We start from the raw sequence: 17,720 nt of genomic DNA, 5'->3' as shown, positions 1-17,720 counted from the left end.
CACGTCAATATATGGTAAAAAAAGCTGTAGCAGTATTTTGTGCTTTGTCGAAATATTGGCTACTCAGACTTCTCGTAGGGACAAACGAAAAGGATTCTAACGCGAAATTTACGACAGTTAGAAACAAACCACAGATCTAATAATATTTTATACTTTTTTGTCGTTCTGTTCACTCCTGAGAATGTTTTCTGTGAAATTATATCCAATTGAAAGCTACAGGAATTTGCTTCTTAGACAAACCATCCGATATGCTTACTCAAGTTCAGCGTGTACAGTATGTAACAGCAAAATATTCCGACAAATTAAATATTTATTTATTCAATATTATTATTATCGCATTCAAACAACACGCAGAAAATAAGAAGTTATTATACATTTAAAACAAAATATAATTATTTGATATAAATCAATCTCTACCAAGTATATTGTTAATAAAAATGAAGATGCGTAGCCTAACAAAAGTAACGATTATACCACATTGAAAGGTGTGGTCCTAGATCACAAACAATTCGTTGTCCGTTTTGTTCTTTTTTTTCAGAATTATACAGAAAATGGTGAATACTTCAATAACATAATTTTGTTTATTAGTCTCTTTGTTCATCAAGAGACTATCGTACCATGTCTCTTTGTTCATCAAGAGACTATCGTACCATGTCTCTTTGTTCATCAAGAGGCTATCGTACCAAGTCTCCTTCTTCATCAAGAGACTATCATATCATGTCTCCTTGTTCATCAAGAAACTATCGTACCATGTCTCCTTGTTCACCAAGAGATTATCATACCATGTCTCCTTGTTCATCAACAGACTATCGTACCATGTCTCTTTGTTCATCAAGAGACTATCGTACCAAGTCTCCTTCTTCATCAAGAGACTATCATATCATGTCTCCTTGTTCATCAAGAAACTATCGTACCATGTCTCCTTGTTCACCAAGAGACTATCATACCATGTCTCCTTGTTTATCAAGAGACTATCGTACTAAGTCTCCTTGTTCGTCAAGAGACTATCGTACCATGTCTCTTTGTTCATCAAGAGACTATCGTACCATGTCTCTTTGATCATCAAGAGACTATTGTACCATGTCTCCTTGTTCATCAAGAGACTATTGTACCATGTCTCCTTGTTCATCAAGAGACTATCGTACCAAGTCTCCTTTTTCATCAAGAGACTATCGTACCAAGTCTCCTTGTTCATCAACAGACTATCGTACCATGTCTCTTTGTTCATCAACAGACTATCGTACCATGTCTCTTTGTTCATCAAGAGACTATTGTAACATGTCTCTATAATAACAATCAAGATGATTATATCAGTAAGAAACGAATAAAGGAAGGAAAAATTATAGCTCTCAACTAACTCAGAATTGATACGACTGACCCATGTGTAACTTAGTAGTTAGCGTGAAACTAAAGATTCATGGAACGCGACCGTTGTTTCAAAACCTGCTCCGTACTTTGGGACCATGGATATCGCTATAAGAGTGACAGTCAAATCCCAATATTCGGTCATACAAGAGTACCCCAAGAGTTGGCAGTGGCTGTGACTGCTTGCATTTATTTTATTCTTATCAATCTAAACTTGGTGATGGCTATGTATACGAAGTTTCAAAATGTTATAAAATTAGTAAGAATAACTCTAATTAAACATTTGCATACTCAAAAATATTTATATTGTTATTTTGTCATTTGCACGAACATTCCAGGTTCCAAATAAGTTATAAATTATTGATATTAATATGCACAAAACGATTTTGGAGTCTCACTATGTCGTTACAGTCCATGTCTTTATCTCTGATCATGCTCTATTTGACGGTCATGTATCTTGATAATAGCCATGTGGCGTAGTTTCCATTGTAAAAGTCTCGATCGTAAGATTGTCATGTCCATAGCTTTACAGAGTAACTCTAGGTACGAGGATGACGGTTTCTCAACGTTCGTTTTCACAGTCCGATCAAACTGAAATCCATAGCCGCTGCATCCGGCAACTTAACCGATATGTCTATGTATGTACCACTAAGAATAGCCGTTTCGTTTCTCTAGCTGTTTGGAGTATGCGACGGTTGAACTTATATTTTGTTGAATCAACTTGTATACACGTGACTTATGTTTCTTGTCTAGATGGAGATCCTCCTTGATTATGTTGTATTGTTGCCTGGGGCATGTGGACGGCTTGTGCCACCGACATTTGTATTCGTGTATTCTCACTTTTTGTAAGACGCTGCATTTTGTTTACCTCGGTTGTGGTACGACTTGTTGTAGGTCTTCTGGGTGGCCCGAAGATGTTTCTAGATGTTCAGTCAGTATTCGTTTGTTTTCGAATGTCCTAAGTACCGGGTGGGAGGGGGAACTTTATGTAGTGAAACGTTGCTGAGTATATATTACATGTAGATACGGATACGATGAATATGTGTTTAATTAAAATATTATGAAGTTAATCAGTCACTTAAATATATTTTATCAGCCACAACTTTAGGTATTTACTTTTTCTTAGTCTTACGCCCATGACTGTTCTACAGTTGAAACTTCCTTACTAGAAAGTAGTCCCTGTGATTCAGCGATAAGTTGGAGATTTTATAACGCTAAACATGGTGTTCGATAGTAGCGGTGATCCCAACGCATATAACCTATCATGTATCTTTGCGCTGGAGCATACAAAATTATAATAAGTAATATAAATATATATATACCTTAAAACATTCATATTACCTGCGAAAAAGTTTAACAGTATTCGAAAATTAAACTTTTGCACAAGAAACAAATAAATAATATATTTAACTAAACAAAGCTAAGCAAATATTACAAACATCTTTCATTCTTAGTTGCATGCACAGCATATTTGTAGAATTATTTTTTTGCATGTTTATAAAAAAGTTATTATTAATACTTAAAAGATGATTCTATGATAACCGGGCACAAAATAGTGAAACACGGTTGAAGTGGACAAGACCTTAATATATATATATATATATATCATCTTATGCTCTGGATGGAACTAATAATACATTGATGTTAACTTATAAATAATCCTGTAATAACAGGACACTTATTATAGTCAACCAGTGACTAAGTGGTAAGCTTTAGGGCTTATAGCGCTAACATTTAGAGTTCGATCCTCAAAGTGGCCAAAGCCCAAATACCTCACTGTGTAGCTAAAATCAAACAAACATTAATGCTATTATGGATCTATCTTGAAGTAGCAAGACAATAAATGTTGTACAATAGCTAGAATGAAACAGACATTAACTCATTTCAGATATATCTTGTAGAAGCAGGACATTAACTGCTGTACAATAGTTACAATGCTTTGATTGTTTGTTTGTTTTGAAGTTAAGCAGCAAGCTACCAACAAGCTATCTGTGCTCTATCCATCACTGGTATCGAAACACGGTTTCTAGCGTGTAAATTCGCAGACATGCCGCTATGCCACTGGGGCAGCTAAAATGAAACAGACATCCACGCTATTTCAGAGAATATTTTGTAGTAACAGAACATTAAATGCTGTACAATAAACATTAACGATCGTTTAGATTTATCTTGTAGAAGCAAGACATTAAATATTGTACAATAGATAGAATGAAACAGATATTCAGGACATTTAATGTTGTACAATGGGTAGAATGAAACGTACATTAACGCTATTTTAGATATATTTTGAAGTAACGGAATACTAAGGAAGTATGTAATGTTCTACATGAAAGCGGAAAACTTGAACACCACAACCTTTGTGACAACAACGGGTTCCGAAGCTACGTTGAAATTGCTAATCAGGAGAAACATTTCATCCGGAGAGTTAAAAAAATGAGCCTTGAGACCCAAATGGTCACTGTAATAAAGCTAGACGTAACTCTTGGAACTATTAACAAGATGAGAAATAATGGTTTACAGGCTTCCACCTCGGAATAAAAGGTTGTTTTTTATTGTTTTTTTCATGAGAAAGTTGCTAAAAGAAATACAACAATTCCATTCGATTGTCAACTCCCTCGATTCAAGTTCAACAGTCTTCTATGTCTTTCGTTTGGCTAAAATGGTCTTTGTAGCTCATGCCCACATACACTGGAAGGTATGTTGAAAATCTGTCAATTTGTGTTCTAAGATTGAAGTTCCTGTCTTTCTCAGAGGATCGTAACAGTGAAAATTGCGGTGTCGGACAATTGTGCGTAATTATGGCCGTCGGGAAGAGCACAATGGACGATAAAAAAGATAAGTAGTTCCAACAGAAACACTGGAGCTGAAACATCATTCTTATAAAGTATGATGATTAACCCTACTTATCTGTTTATAAATATTAATCTCATCAGTTCGGAATTACCAACTTTTATATTATGTTGCATGTTTATTTTGAAAATAGTAGGATATTCATAAGATAACTCACAGTTAAAAGTTTAAATCTTCATCTTAATTTAATTGTTTTGTACAAGTAATGAAAAATACGCATTAATCGTTAAAATTCTGGCAGTAAATTTGTTATGTGTAACCTCAGGATTGCTAAAAATTTTTATATGTAAATTTCATTCGACTAGCGATATAAATTTTACAGCAAAGGGACACTTAATTAATATTTTTGCATTATCATAAATTAAATTTGTACAATATTCAAGATACAAAAGAAACATAACTTCATGTATGTGGAGATAGATTTAGTAATATTTTAATTTATAAATATTAATATTCATCTATATTCTTAGGTATATTTACAAATTAAGGTTTGATGAGGTACAAATGAAGTAATAAAAATTATTTAATTTTAGCATATTGTAAATATCACACATATTATCTTAAGCTTTAAATAACACAGTACTGATTTTTTATTGAATCATAATCTATAATAATAAAAGGGCATGTCTATGGGTCTGTGTGTGTGTATGATTGCCATAGCTCGAAGAGGAAAGAACCTAGAAATCTGTAGTTTTGCATTCATACTAAGTGGACCCTGAGAGTGTGCACCTAAGTATTACTCATCTTATCCACGTGTGTGCGCACATGCTTATCTTTTCAATGAAGCAAGCTAGCGAAAAACCACATAGAAAAGAAGTGGTTACTTATATTACAAATAGAAATCACAGACAGACACACACAGTCTTTTATTATGGACGTATAGCCGTCAAAAATGACGAGGCAAGTACAACCACCAACAGTGTACCCCAGTGGTCGACAACCTTGTTTGATTGCAGGTCAATTATATTTTTTTGTGAAATATTTAGCATTGTGTTGGGTCAGTGATAGTCATATGATTTTTGATATCGGTACATGTATTTAAATGTGTATGTTTATTTACATACAACAAACAAAATACAATATTTGCAAAAACAAACAGGATGATTCGGTAACCAAATACATTTAACAACAAAAAATAAACAGTTCATGATTGGTTTTGCCGTGACTCTTTCCTTTAATATCTTTGTTCTTCTCACATAGCCCGAAAAATTTAAACTGAGCAATGATTGTGCCCTCACGGGTTGCAACGCTGAAGCCAAACTTTAGCGGGTCAGCCAACTCATTGCCGCGGGTCATAGATTGTCGAAAACTGGCGTACCCTGTATTATATCAGTTAGATTAACAACTTCTGATATATAGAAAAGCCAGTGTGTTTTGGTAACAATGTGTTCCAACAATGGCTTTTATATCATGTTGCTAAATCAGGGATGGCTAGCGCAGATAGCCTTCGTGTAGCTTTGCGCGAAATTTAAAACAAATAAATCCAAATTTTGATTTAAAACAATAGTTTTGGATTGTTTAACAAATTAGCGAATGAAATCTAACTGAACATTAATGACGAAAAATACGTAGAAAATAATAAAAACCTCTATTTTATTAAAAATATATGAAAATTAGTGTCGCCATTAAAACTTAGATCTGAAGTATGTTACTTCATCATAAAATCACATCTTCATGCATTTTTCATCACTACAATGTAGGCACTCAACATATATTTACCACAAAAATGTACGCGCTCGGCGTATTAGTTAACCAGCAAAATCACTTTTGAAAGTTATACTTAAACACACGCCTGAAATTCGCTTCTTAAACTTACATCTGAATTCATTATTTCACTCCTAAAATTGCATTTGCATGTGTCACATACCCACACAAACACCTACACCTGAGTGCTAAACTTCATTACTTAAACTCAACATTCACTTCTGAATACGTCATTTTATCATAAAAAATACACAAAATAGAAACCTCCGGAACAGAACTATATTTAAATATGTTATTTTACACCAGTTCAAATAGGCTATATTTTAACAAAAGGTCACAGGTTACGAATCAGCTTGACACTAAAATTCAGCTCCGATATCTGTTTACTAATTTACTAAATTAATTTTGTAATTTATTGCAGGATGCAGTATCTAACCATTGAAACACATTTCTATCATCCTAACTCATTACAAAGTATCTTTAATTTCATGTCACGCAACTGCAAACTATACCACTCCAAACTGTTCTCGATCATTGAATTCAAAACTCAATATTTTAATTGAAAAATATCTGTCAGTTTAAATTGTAACAGCTTTAACTGTTCGACGAAATGTTTATATCTAGCTAGCTCTGTCGAGCTAATATTAACACCAATCTGTTCAGCTGATTAAGTAGAACAAAAATGATGAACACAACAAAGTAACCGCCAGCTTGCATGAAGACTTTCTGTTCTGGCCTTCAAGAAGTAACTACCTCGTCAGTCTGTCGCCAATTTAGCAGATGACATCAAATGAATTTAGCAACATTCTATTACACGTCTCAAGTGATAAGATCAGAAATTACCTATATACTAGACCAGCTGTGAAAGTCGAAACGTTTTGATCTCTCCATCATTAAATTTTAGAAATACCCGGTGTTTCCTTAAGACTTGCTTGTTGTGAATTTGGAAATAATGTACAATGGCTTAGCTCTTCTCAGATAAGTAACCAGAAAATCTATCTATTTATCCACAGGGGTTTCAGTGAAAATTAGGATAACGTTAAGGCTGAAGTTGGAAATATCTTTATATATGTGATCGAATTTCTTATATAGTTGGTTGACATTTGTTTGAAGCAGCAGTGTCAGTTGTGATACTTCTGGAAAACCTTTGTTTAAAGCAGCAGTGATACTTCTGGAAAACCTTTGTTTTACGAAATTCGTCAAAATAATTAAAAAAAATTTTTTATGATACAGCCTACAAAAGAAATATACCTAGTTGAAATGTTTAGAACTTCTATTTTATCTTTTTTCTCTCGAGAAAGGGAGATTTCAATAATATATGCTTAATAAAAAATAACAATACAATATAAAAGCAATTGTTAGAACTTCGCATCACCCATTTATTGAATTAAAATGTAAGATATAGAGCCGACATGAAATGGTTAGAACTTGATAGTTTGAGCTAAAAGCTGAAAAAACATTGCAGAAAAGGAAACAAAACAAAACAAAAACAAAGTAGAACTGCACGAAATATCGTAATTTTATACCACTTTAAGGGACTGTATTAAATATAGTATTAGCGTTAGGTTGAGCTGACTGAAGTACTCCGAAACACTATACATGAGAGTAAACTGTTGCAGGAATCATACAAAACTCCCGGTTTTTATTATTTTTAGATAATTAATTTGATACTTATACACAGCAAAAGAAGAATTCCCTCTTCTATCGCTCGTAAAAATAATGACTTACATAATGATCTTTACCTTTCGACTAAATTACAGCACGATCGTGTTCTTACAGTTTCACATTCTGGTTATACATAATAAGTTCTTGTTAATATCGATTATTCACGCAAGCTTAAATTCTTAAAGCCTGAAGAGAATGTATGAATTCTACCATAATTTTACAGAAGTTCAATAACATTTTGAAGTTATTTTGTTTCTTTCTAGGAACTAACATTGGAAGGTAAATAATAACTGGTTGGTACTTATTTTTACTCAAGTTTAAGCATAACTTTAAAATGAATTATTCTGCTTTTTTACTTTATTGTAGGCCCGGCATGGCCAGGTGGTTAGAGCGCTCCACTCGCAATCTGAGGGTCGCGGGTTCAATTCCCCGTCACACCAAACATACTCGCCCTTTCAGCCGTGTGGGCGTTATAAAGTTACGGTCAATCCCACTGTTCGTTGGTAAAAGAGTAGCCCAAGAGTTGGTGGTGGGTGGTGATGACTAGCTGCCTTCCCTCTAGTCTTACACTGCTAAATTAAGGACAGCTAGTGTAGATAGCCCTCGTGTAGCTTTGCGCGAAATTCAAAAACAAACATTCTTTATTGTATACTAGCTGGCGTACCCGTCCCTTGGATGAGTAAAATAAAAATAAAAAAGTGCAATAAAAATACACAGAGGTACCAATACTGAAAAGAAATACATGCTGTTTTCAAGAATTCTATCAATATGAAATTAGATGAGGGATTCCAACCTCCCTCACGACCTACCTCATGTCATCCTGTGGAAAGACATATGGAACAGAGACACACACATACTGATGTTTATTATGTAGAAGATAGGGGGTCAACCCCCCCTCTTCCCATGATATTCCTCATGTCATCCTGTATCACTGTATCAAGTTTGGTGCTGATTGATCAAGAAATGTAGAAACGTATAAGGAACAGATATGAAATGATAGTTTGTTTCTTTGTTTTGAATTTCGCGCAAAGCTACACGAGGGCTATCTGCGCTAGCCGTCCCTAATTTAGCAGTGTAAGATTAGAGGGAAGGCAGCTAGTCATCACCACCCACCGCCAACTCTTGGGCTACTCTTTTACCAACGAATAGTGGGATTGACCGTCACATTATAACGCACACACGGCTGAAAGGGCGAGCATGTTTGGTGGGACGGGGATTCGAACCCGCGACCCTCAGATTACGAGTCGAGCGCCCTAACCACCTGGCCATGCCGGGCCATAAATGATAGATATACGACCGTGTGTTTTTTCCCGGATACTGATTTTGCTATATATAGTGGATTTCATTATGTTCGAAGAACTTAAATCTCGAGTTAACAGAAACTAGTTAAAACTGAAGATCAGTTAACAATAATGAGGAAGTACTAACCAACTTTTGGTAACTTTTAAACAAAATTTTTAACTAAGCTATTCTATTGTTTCTTATTATAATATACTTCATTTTGTTAGAATAATTAATATCTCAAAAATAGCAGAAACTAGAGGGGATTAAAAATCAGTTATCAACAAACTTTACAAAATCCATATCTAAATAATGTATCTTACTTACAGAGACTCGAGCATTAACGTAATACAAAAACTGAAGAAAAACTTTTGACTATTATGAAGAGTGATCTATCAGATTTAATCTCTATTTACAAACATTTGGTGTGAAACTTAAAGGAGATTTTTTTTTCTCGGTACCTTCAGTGAGAGACTTTATAATTTGTATTAAGTTACCCAGCTTGTCCAAAACACGGAAATAGAAAATAATTGATTTACATTTTCAACGATCTAAGGATTTAAACCAGTTAAATATATACAGAGGTTGAGTACATTGTATTAAAATAAGATTTTGGAACTTCATTAGTCATGTCATTAGAGTCCATGTTGCTATGTCCAGTCATACTTTATCTGACTATCATGTATCTTGAAAATAGTATTACAGCGTTGTTTCTATTACACCAATCCTCGGCGTTGGCTTTCCATAATTAATCTACTGTGCGAGAACAACGGGTTTCCAGCGTCCGTTACAATAGGCATATTGTCCAGCGATGTAACCGGTATGTCTTCATATGGAATAGAAAAAATACCTATTGTAATCTCCAGCTTCTTGAGGTATGCCACTATTGAACTGATATGTCGTAGAAGCAACTTTTGTAAATGTCGTTTTCCCAAACGGAGGTTTATCTTGATTGTGTTGCTTGCTGTTGCCTAGAGGTCGTGGATAGCGTTTCTCATTCATCTTTGTGTTCGTGGATCCTTTCCTCTTACAAGACGCCGCACTTTGCTTACCATGGTGGTGTACAACTTATTGCAGGTCTCTGTTGTTGATTGTCTTGGGGTCGAAAGTTTATCCATATTCCTTTGTTGTTTCCAATTCCAATGATTATAAGATATATATATACCCGTCTTGGAAATTCTAAGTTCCAGATCTTTATGATCTGAGCACATGGATATTTTATGTTAGTAATGGTTATTGTATACTCTTCACAAAAGTAATTCATTTGCGATGGCATCGCACTACATGTATGCCAAACAGTGTCACAACTTAGTTCTTTTGTCTTTGTAGTTAGCACGTGAATTGATGTTTTGCTTTGTCAAAAGTGTTTAATTAGTATAATTTGCTCAACACTCTCTCTGTCTCTGTTTGTATTTCAGTTTATGTAAACGTTTTTATTGTAATGGGAGAATGTTGATGTATTTTATAGTCTGTTATATGCATGTATACGTATACATTTTAACATGCATATTTGAAACATCATGAAGACAAAGAAGAAACAATCCTTTTAGCATAAGAAGTATTAAATATGTGGAAATCCGGTCTATATCTTGATATACGTAGAGATATAAAAATCCAGACAACAAGATAAAAAGTGTTACTCTTGAAACATAGACTAACAAAAATAGGGAATAAACTAAATGTGGGAAATATAAAATCAATGCTATTATTTTATATTCGAGATTGTAGTTATAAACGATAAAATGTTGAACAAAAAATACACAACATTGATTCAGTTCAGGTTAATTTAACATAACCCGAAGGGTATTCGTACTGAAATGTGAAACAAGTCTGAATGACGATAGTCTTAGTTCACACTACCATTTTTCATTAGGTGGGAGTGACGTTGTGAGTGAAATAGGCGTGAAATATTATCCTAATGACCGCATCGTTTATTTTCTTCTTGTAATTCTCCACCAGTTGACTGAGATCCAAAGTTTCCGGTCTGTAATAGCGACAATATTTCACTTTTAATCACCTCGCCGTAATATATCCTCACTGTAATGTATTTGCGATAGTTTAAATTCGTTAATTAAAGGAAAATTGTTAACTTTTGTTTAATTCTTTTTATTTATTAAATGTTTCAATTTTTAAATATCACCTTTATTAAAAAAAGACAGTTTTTATGAAATATATTATACTTATTTTATCCTAAAAGTTTTGAAATATCTTCTTGATAATTCAGTTCATAAGCACATTTGAACAGCTGTAATTTGTTTTAGGGAAGTTATTAGAAAATACGACTATGAAATATATCGCTGTTCTTTAAGATAATTAATATTCAACACTTAGAAATGTAGTTACACTAATCATATTTTGTGATGATCCAATCATTAACTTAACTGAATTCGATAACAAGAAAACATCACATCCAACATGAAGTGGCACAGCTACTCGTTCACTAAATTCCAAATAGACACTATTTTATTATCTAATAAATAAAATAAAGTGTGTTTTTAAAAGCCTAATTTTCCTGAGCTCTTTAACTCTCTCTCAAAACTAAGTTATTCGTTCATGATTAATATTAGATTTAAATCAAATTTGACATTTTTATTATTCTCATTTTTCTCAATTCTCTTACTTTGATCTACCATAACAAGTAAGGATGTATTCACTTTAATCGCTCTTTTGGACCATTTTCATTGAAAGTATTAAAAATATTGCATTAAATACACTAATTAGTGCCACTTGTCAGAATATTGACATAAGTGTAATATATGATGCTAGTACATTAATGATATTACTTGTCTAATACGAAACCTTTTAACTTATTGCACGACAGGACTTTCAATTAAAACTCTTTTTTTCTTAGGCGATTTTCATTGGCATGACAACTTTTTTTCACTTCTTCATTATCTTTGACTTATATTAATATTGCTAATTACATGGCACAGTTAACTCGTTATAAGAATTATTTTAAATCTGAGATAACGAATGCTGCTCGTTCCGATGAATTGGCGTACAGGGCTTTCGTAATGCATTAGCACTTAGAAAAAAAAGCAATGGATAAAAAATTATTTAAGTGCCTCAAGCTATAAAGCGCATCTAAATACTTCCCGGTATGTGATATCTGGTCTGTTATTAATGATATTTTATAGCATGAGTTGAGTAAATTTTTGTTGGATAGTTAAAGTAAAAATTTCTCTGGAGTTTTCGGCTGTATAAAGGAATGCAGTAACATTTAGAACTGCAACTGAAAGGTGACAAGAGAGAGTTAAAACTAATTACTGAGTATATAGAATAATATACCATAGAGGAAAAATAATTATTTGTTGAAAGTCATATGTAGACTGAGGTTAATGTTTCAAAAATTAAATAACTTGTAAAAGTGTAACAATATTTTAGCATAATTTAAGTTTTCTACAAAATTATTTAATTGGAATAAGAATTATAATTTATCTAAATCTTCGTGTTTTGTTGGTTTGTTTGTGTTCACAACATTGATGAAAGGCACTACATAAAAATATACAAAAGAGTAACGGATAGTTTGTAGCGTTAGTTTCCAATGGATAACTGTAAAATTATTTCGAAATCAAACAAAGTGATGGCAAACAAAAACATTCAGATTCTAAACTTGGATTATTCACTTTACAGAAATTTTATATAAACTCACTATTTGTTTCTTAATTACCTCTACTTGCTCTTATTAGTTTCATATAACAAAGTTTGGATACTGTGTAATACAAGGCTTTAAACTAATTGAAAATAAGTGTGATTTTGTTTGTTTTATCCTTGTTCTTTAAATCAAAATCAAAGAACTAACCTGTTTCTGAAATATAAGTTTTTGGTCCAACTCTCGCTAAAGAAACTAACGCTATTCCTCAAGTACAAAGATACACACCTCTAATTCTAGACTTCCGTTATATCTTATTTCAAAGTACCTAGCAATCGACTTAAATATTCGATTTGAATGTGATGTTCATTGATGCGGTTATCCAATCGGCTATGCAGAAAAATAATGTTTAAAATTCTATAACTCATTACACCTTTGTCATGTTATACGTGTTAAACCACTTCTTCTAAATGATAAACAAGAAAGTACTTGAGTTTTCGGCTGTTAACTCCGGCAAGAATTACTTCTATCTCTGACACAAGTAAATACTTCGAATAACTCTTTACACTGCCTCTCCAACTTCTATATAGTTGGACTCAAGTTTGCTCTCTCTACTGTAATGCAATGAGAAAGCCTGAGAAAACGTTTGATTTCTAAAATAGGAACAAACAACCCCCCTTGGAATGAACGAAGATTGATCCATTTCCACACCTCTGCACTTCCTTTTATACCTGATCTTCAGTTTCTCATAACAATCTTTGTTTTACTTAACAATTGATGTTCAATAAATGAGTTTTTCCCCCCTTATTCACTAGCTAGACCACTTAAGGTTGTTTGTTATACCAAACGCATTGCTGAACCTTATTTGTTACTTTTATATTTATTTGTTTATTTTTGGTTAATAATCCACAACTCAAACTTATTATCTATTTTTTTTCATGATATTAAATCTGAATCCCATATCTTTCATTGTTGTATTTCGCTGCACACGTTAATCCGCTCATTGTTTGTATATATAACCGTTTTGTTACTTATGTCCATGTTCTACTTACATTGTATTTAGTTTTATGCATTTTGTTAACTTTGCCATTACTGTAACTTAATGTTGTTTTTTCACGATTTTGTTATTTCATCCAACTTTACCTAACTAATTATTATCATTATTGTGTGTGTGTTACTTCTCATATCTTTTTTTTTTGTGTTTTAACTCAACAACATATTCCGAAGCCTTCGAACCACTCCAGCTTTGTTTTGTTTTTTACACCATATCTCTTTTAAAGCAGTTTTTTCCTCACTGGAAACCCGATGAAGGACTGTTGCTCGAAACGTTATTTTTGTATTCGTCAATAAACGTATTTTAATTTGTTTTATTCTACATTTTGTCATTTCCTCGTCTACGCAAATATTCTATTACCAGAACGGATTTAGAACATGCATGCGTAATTATAGTTATACTGGTAAATCGTGTAGAGTCATATTTACAAGTTGTAACTAAAGTCAGATTGTGCATGAAAAGACTTTATGTATTTCATTGAACTTATGGATAAGTTTGCCACTACGAAAACTTCAAAGAAAGCAGTTTTTGAACAAGTTTCTATATTGCGTTCTTTCAGGGTTTCTAATACTGTTTTTCACGAACAGCTGAGAGGCGGATGAACTGTAAAAGGCCTATTTTAGATATTTATAGTTTCAGAATATTCAATAAAAGACAGCAATAACAATGGAAATTGTGAAAACTAACAGTAATTTATATATAATTTTTAAAACATAAGACCTCTTTATTTCTTCTCAGAATAAAATATCAGTAAAGCCCTACAGTTTATTCCTAGTATTATTTCTGAGATGTCACATTGATTGTTACTTAAAGTATCTTCTTTTCTTTATGAGTCAGTTGAAACATATTCTTATTCTCCCTACATCAAATTTATAACAAAAAGAACCGTTTTTATTCTTGTGTTTAATATGAGTCTCTGTGGTAAGGATGGTTCAGTAGCGAGCAAGCGCAAACTAATTTAATTTCTTTTTAACTACAAAACACTGCGAATTGTAGACATAGTTTTTCTGAGAAAGCAATATGATGAAACCCTACCTAAAAGATACAAGTAAATGACATGACTTAAGCCACGACATATTGATTAAACGTTTAATAACACAACAGAGGTCTGCCCAACACTGATAGTCCAAAGTATGTCAACTGTCACTCACGTATCTCTCGAAAATGATAAACATTGTCTCGTGTCAACCATTTGAAAGCTGACTTATTTCAATAACCTTTCAGAAACGGATTATCTAGATAGCAGGTTGAATCAACAGAATTTATGAACAAAGATTTGAAGAGAATAGGAAAAGATACGGACTTCCACTTGACAAAACGTTTTATTAATGAATTGAAGAACAAGAAGAAGAAAAATAAAAATAGCTTGAACAAAAACAACTCTAAGATTTTAAGGTTTTTTGAGACTATATACAGAAAAAGAACAATTTAATAATACCCTTGTAGAAGGACTTTGTTTTCTAAATGTTTTAATTTCGCTATAACTTATTGTTTGTTATGTACTTGTAAGAATATTTATAACGGTTATTTTGTATTATATTGATATCGTTTAGTTACAAATCAGAATTTTTAGAATTCATTTATTTATTTTCCAGGTAAAACTGTTCCTTTTGTGGAGCTGACGGTGGCTCATGGGTCTATCCTGACCATCCTAGCCATCAGCTTTGAACGTTACTACGCCATCTGTAAACCGCTTAAAGCAGGATATAAGTGTACTAAGATGAGAGCTCTAGTTATAATCGGGATTGTATGGGTGGTATCTATTCTTATCACCAGCCCTATCCTGGCTATTGCTGAGTATACATTTGTTGAATACGTAGACGGTTCAACCGTTCCTGTATGTCTAACGTTAGTACAAACGTTTTGGCAGCGGATGTACTTTATCTCCATTACTTCCGTATTCTTTGGAATTCCTTTCTTTATTCTGGTCACTGTATATTCTTTCATTGCGAAACACCTGATGCTGGATAGTGGAGTTGTATCATCAACAATGGAACAGTCGCAGGCCAAAGCACGTCGCCAGGTTGTTATGATGCTGGTGGCCGTTGTCCTCAGTTTCTTCTTATGTCTTCTTCCATTTCGAGTGTTTACGGTGTGGATAATTGTGGCTGATCCAATGGAAGTTCAAAAGCTGGGGATGGAAGTCTATTACAATCTTCTCTACTTCTGCCGGATTATGCTATATACCAACTCGGCTATCAACCCTATCCTTTACAACCTTATATCTTCCAAGTTTCGTGATGCTTTTCTCAGGTCACTAGGATGTAGAAAAAGTCGACGGCTTCTACGCCAGGTGACTTTTACTCCCACCTCCCTAACACTCCAGAGCAGTCTGAAGAGCCGTTCCAGCCACTCCAGTGGAACCTACAACACAGTGATTCCACCTCGAACATTCGGAGCCAAAGGTCTCAATAAAATCTTATAATAACAGTCGAGAAACCCACGAGAGTCATACCACAACCGAAGTGACAGTTATTATCAAGAACCTGAGTAGATTAGAATAAAACCTAGATTTCTAACTATGAAAGCCTGGTACAGCAGTTTCTTAAAGTAGGCATTAGGCCTCTTTGCTATATTACTTACAAATTGAGTTTTTTAACATAAGGTTTTAATATTATGATTTAACTACTCTGTTTTAGTCGTCAAAAATCTTCAACTTTAAGAACCTAGACGTTTTGATGATAGTAATTTATAAGATACTGGATTTTATTCGATCAAAACTTGTATCGTATTCTACTCACAAAGCTGTTAACCTCTAGAGACATGACCACAATACTGTGATTCCACAGGATTCTAAACAAGAGGTCCCGGCGACACTTCATGACCGCAAACATTCCAACCAAAGGAAATAACGAAATTTCCAAATGTGTAATTTATTTGGGAAAGAAACTGAAATAAACATAAATTATGTAAAACGATCTCGGTTGACAGGTTTTGGATCTCTTGACATAAAAAAACAACTGTCCATGATCCTAGTAGGTCATTAACAAGTATAAGTAATACGTTTTTGTATTACTTAGAAATACTCAAGAAAACCGAGGGTGTTCTTCCAGTCTTATATTTATGAACATATTTAATGTCAGAAAACATTTCGTTATATAGTTCAGCATCAGCAAGTTTATTACATTATCTGTTTCCGAAACATGAATATTCGTCAAACTGTAACCCACACTGCAAAGAAACAGAGATCTGTTTAAAATACTACTTTTGAGTTTTGAACAAGATATCAAGAACGCTCATTTTAAAGCTGAAATGTCACATTTAAGAGCTAAAAGTGTGTTGAACTTTCAATTAATCATAGGTATCATAAATAGTCATTAGTATAACACATAACTAAATAGCTTGTATATTAAACAAAAACGCCCAACATACTGCAAGCTCTCATCAGTTCGAAGTTCACGGTTAAAGAATACATTGTGATCGACCTGCTTCGTGATATACACATCCAGTCCCGTACTCACCATCTCTGTATAACGTTATATAGTACTCCTTACTGCCCTAGCTCTGCCGCTCATCTGTTCACTCCTGTACTCAATTATATAGTTCCACTTATTGCTCCAACACAGATAATTAATAGTGTTGAAGCACTAAGTGGCACTATATAACGTTATACAAAGTCTGTCAGTACAGGAGTAAGCAGATGAGTAATAATGTTGGAGCAATAAGTGGAACTACATAGCGTGATGCAGAGACGGTGAGTACAAGAGTCAGCAGATAAGTAATAGTGTCGAAGCTCTAAGTGGCACTATATAACGTGATGCAGAGACGGTGAATACAGGAATGAGCAGATGAGTAATAGTGTCGAAGCTCTAAGTGGCACTATATAACGTTATATAGAGTCTGTCATGACAAGAATAAGCAGATGCGTAATAGTATTGAAGCACTAAGTGGCACTATATAACGTTATACAAAGTCTGTCAGTACAGGAGTAAGCAGATGAGTAATAGAGAGTCTGTCAGTACATGAGTGAACAGATAATTTATAGTGTTGAAGCACTAAGTGGCACTATATAACATGATGCAGAGACGGTGAGTACAGGAGTCAGCAGATAAGTAATAGTGTCGAAGCTCTAAGTGGCACTATATAACGTGATGCAGAGACGGTGAATACAGGAATGAGCAGATGAGTAATAGTGTCGAAGCTCTATGTGACACTATATAACGTTATATAGAGTCTGCCAGTACAAGAATGAGGTATAATGTTATATAG

General features: G+C 33.6%; 1 protein-coding gene across 2 annotated transcripts in view; it reads left to right on the top strand.

Moving 5' to 3' along the window:
• LOC106458932 (growth hormone secretagogue receptor type 1-like) overlaps nucleotides 1–16,649 on the top strand; it is a 161,846-nt gene extending 145,197 nt beyond the window's left edge. For both annotated transcript variants that reach the window (XM_013918499.2, XM_022385303.1), the window contains exon 3: nucleotides 15,107–16,649. In XM_013918499.2, the coding sequence (XP_013773953.1) occupies nucleotides 15,107–15,936 (830 nt within the window). In that variant the 3' untranslated portion in view covers nucleotides 15,937–16,649. The remainder of the gene's footprint in view (nucleotides 1–15,106) is intronic.
• The last annotated feature ends 1,071 nt before the right edge of the window (nucleotides 16,650–17,720 follow it).

This window comes from Limulus polyphemus, unplaced genomic scaffold (assembly GCF_000517525.1).
Source record: "Limulus polyphemus unplaced genomic scaffold, Limulus_polyphemus-2.1.2 Scaffold534, whole genome shotgun sequence".
Taxonomy (NCBI): Eukaryota; Metazoa; Arthropoda; class Merostomata; order Xiphosura; family Limulidae; genus Limulus; species Limulus polyphemus.
The sequence above is the reverse complement of the archived record's forward strand: the minus strand, read 5'-3'. Positions and strand labels throughout refer to the sequence as shown.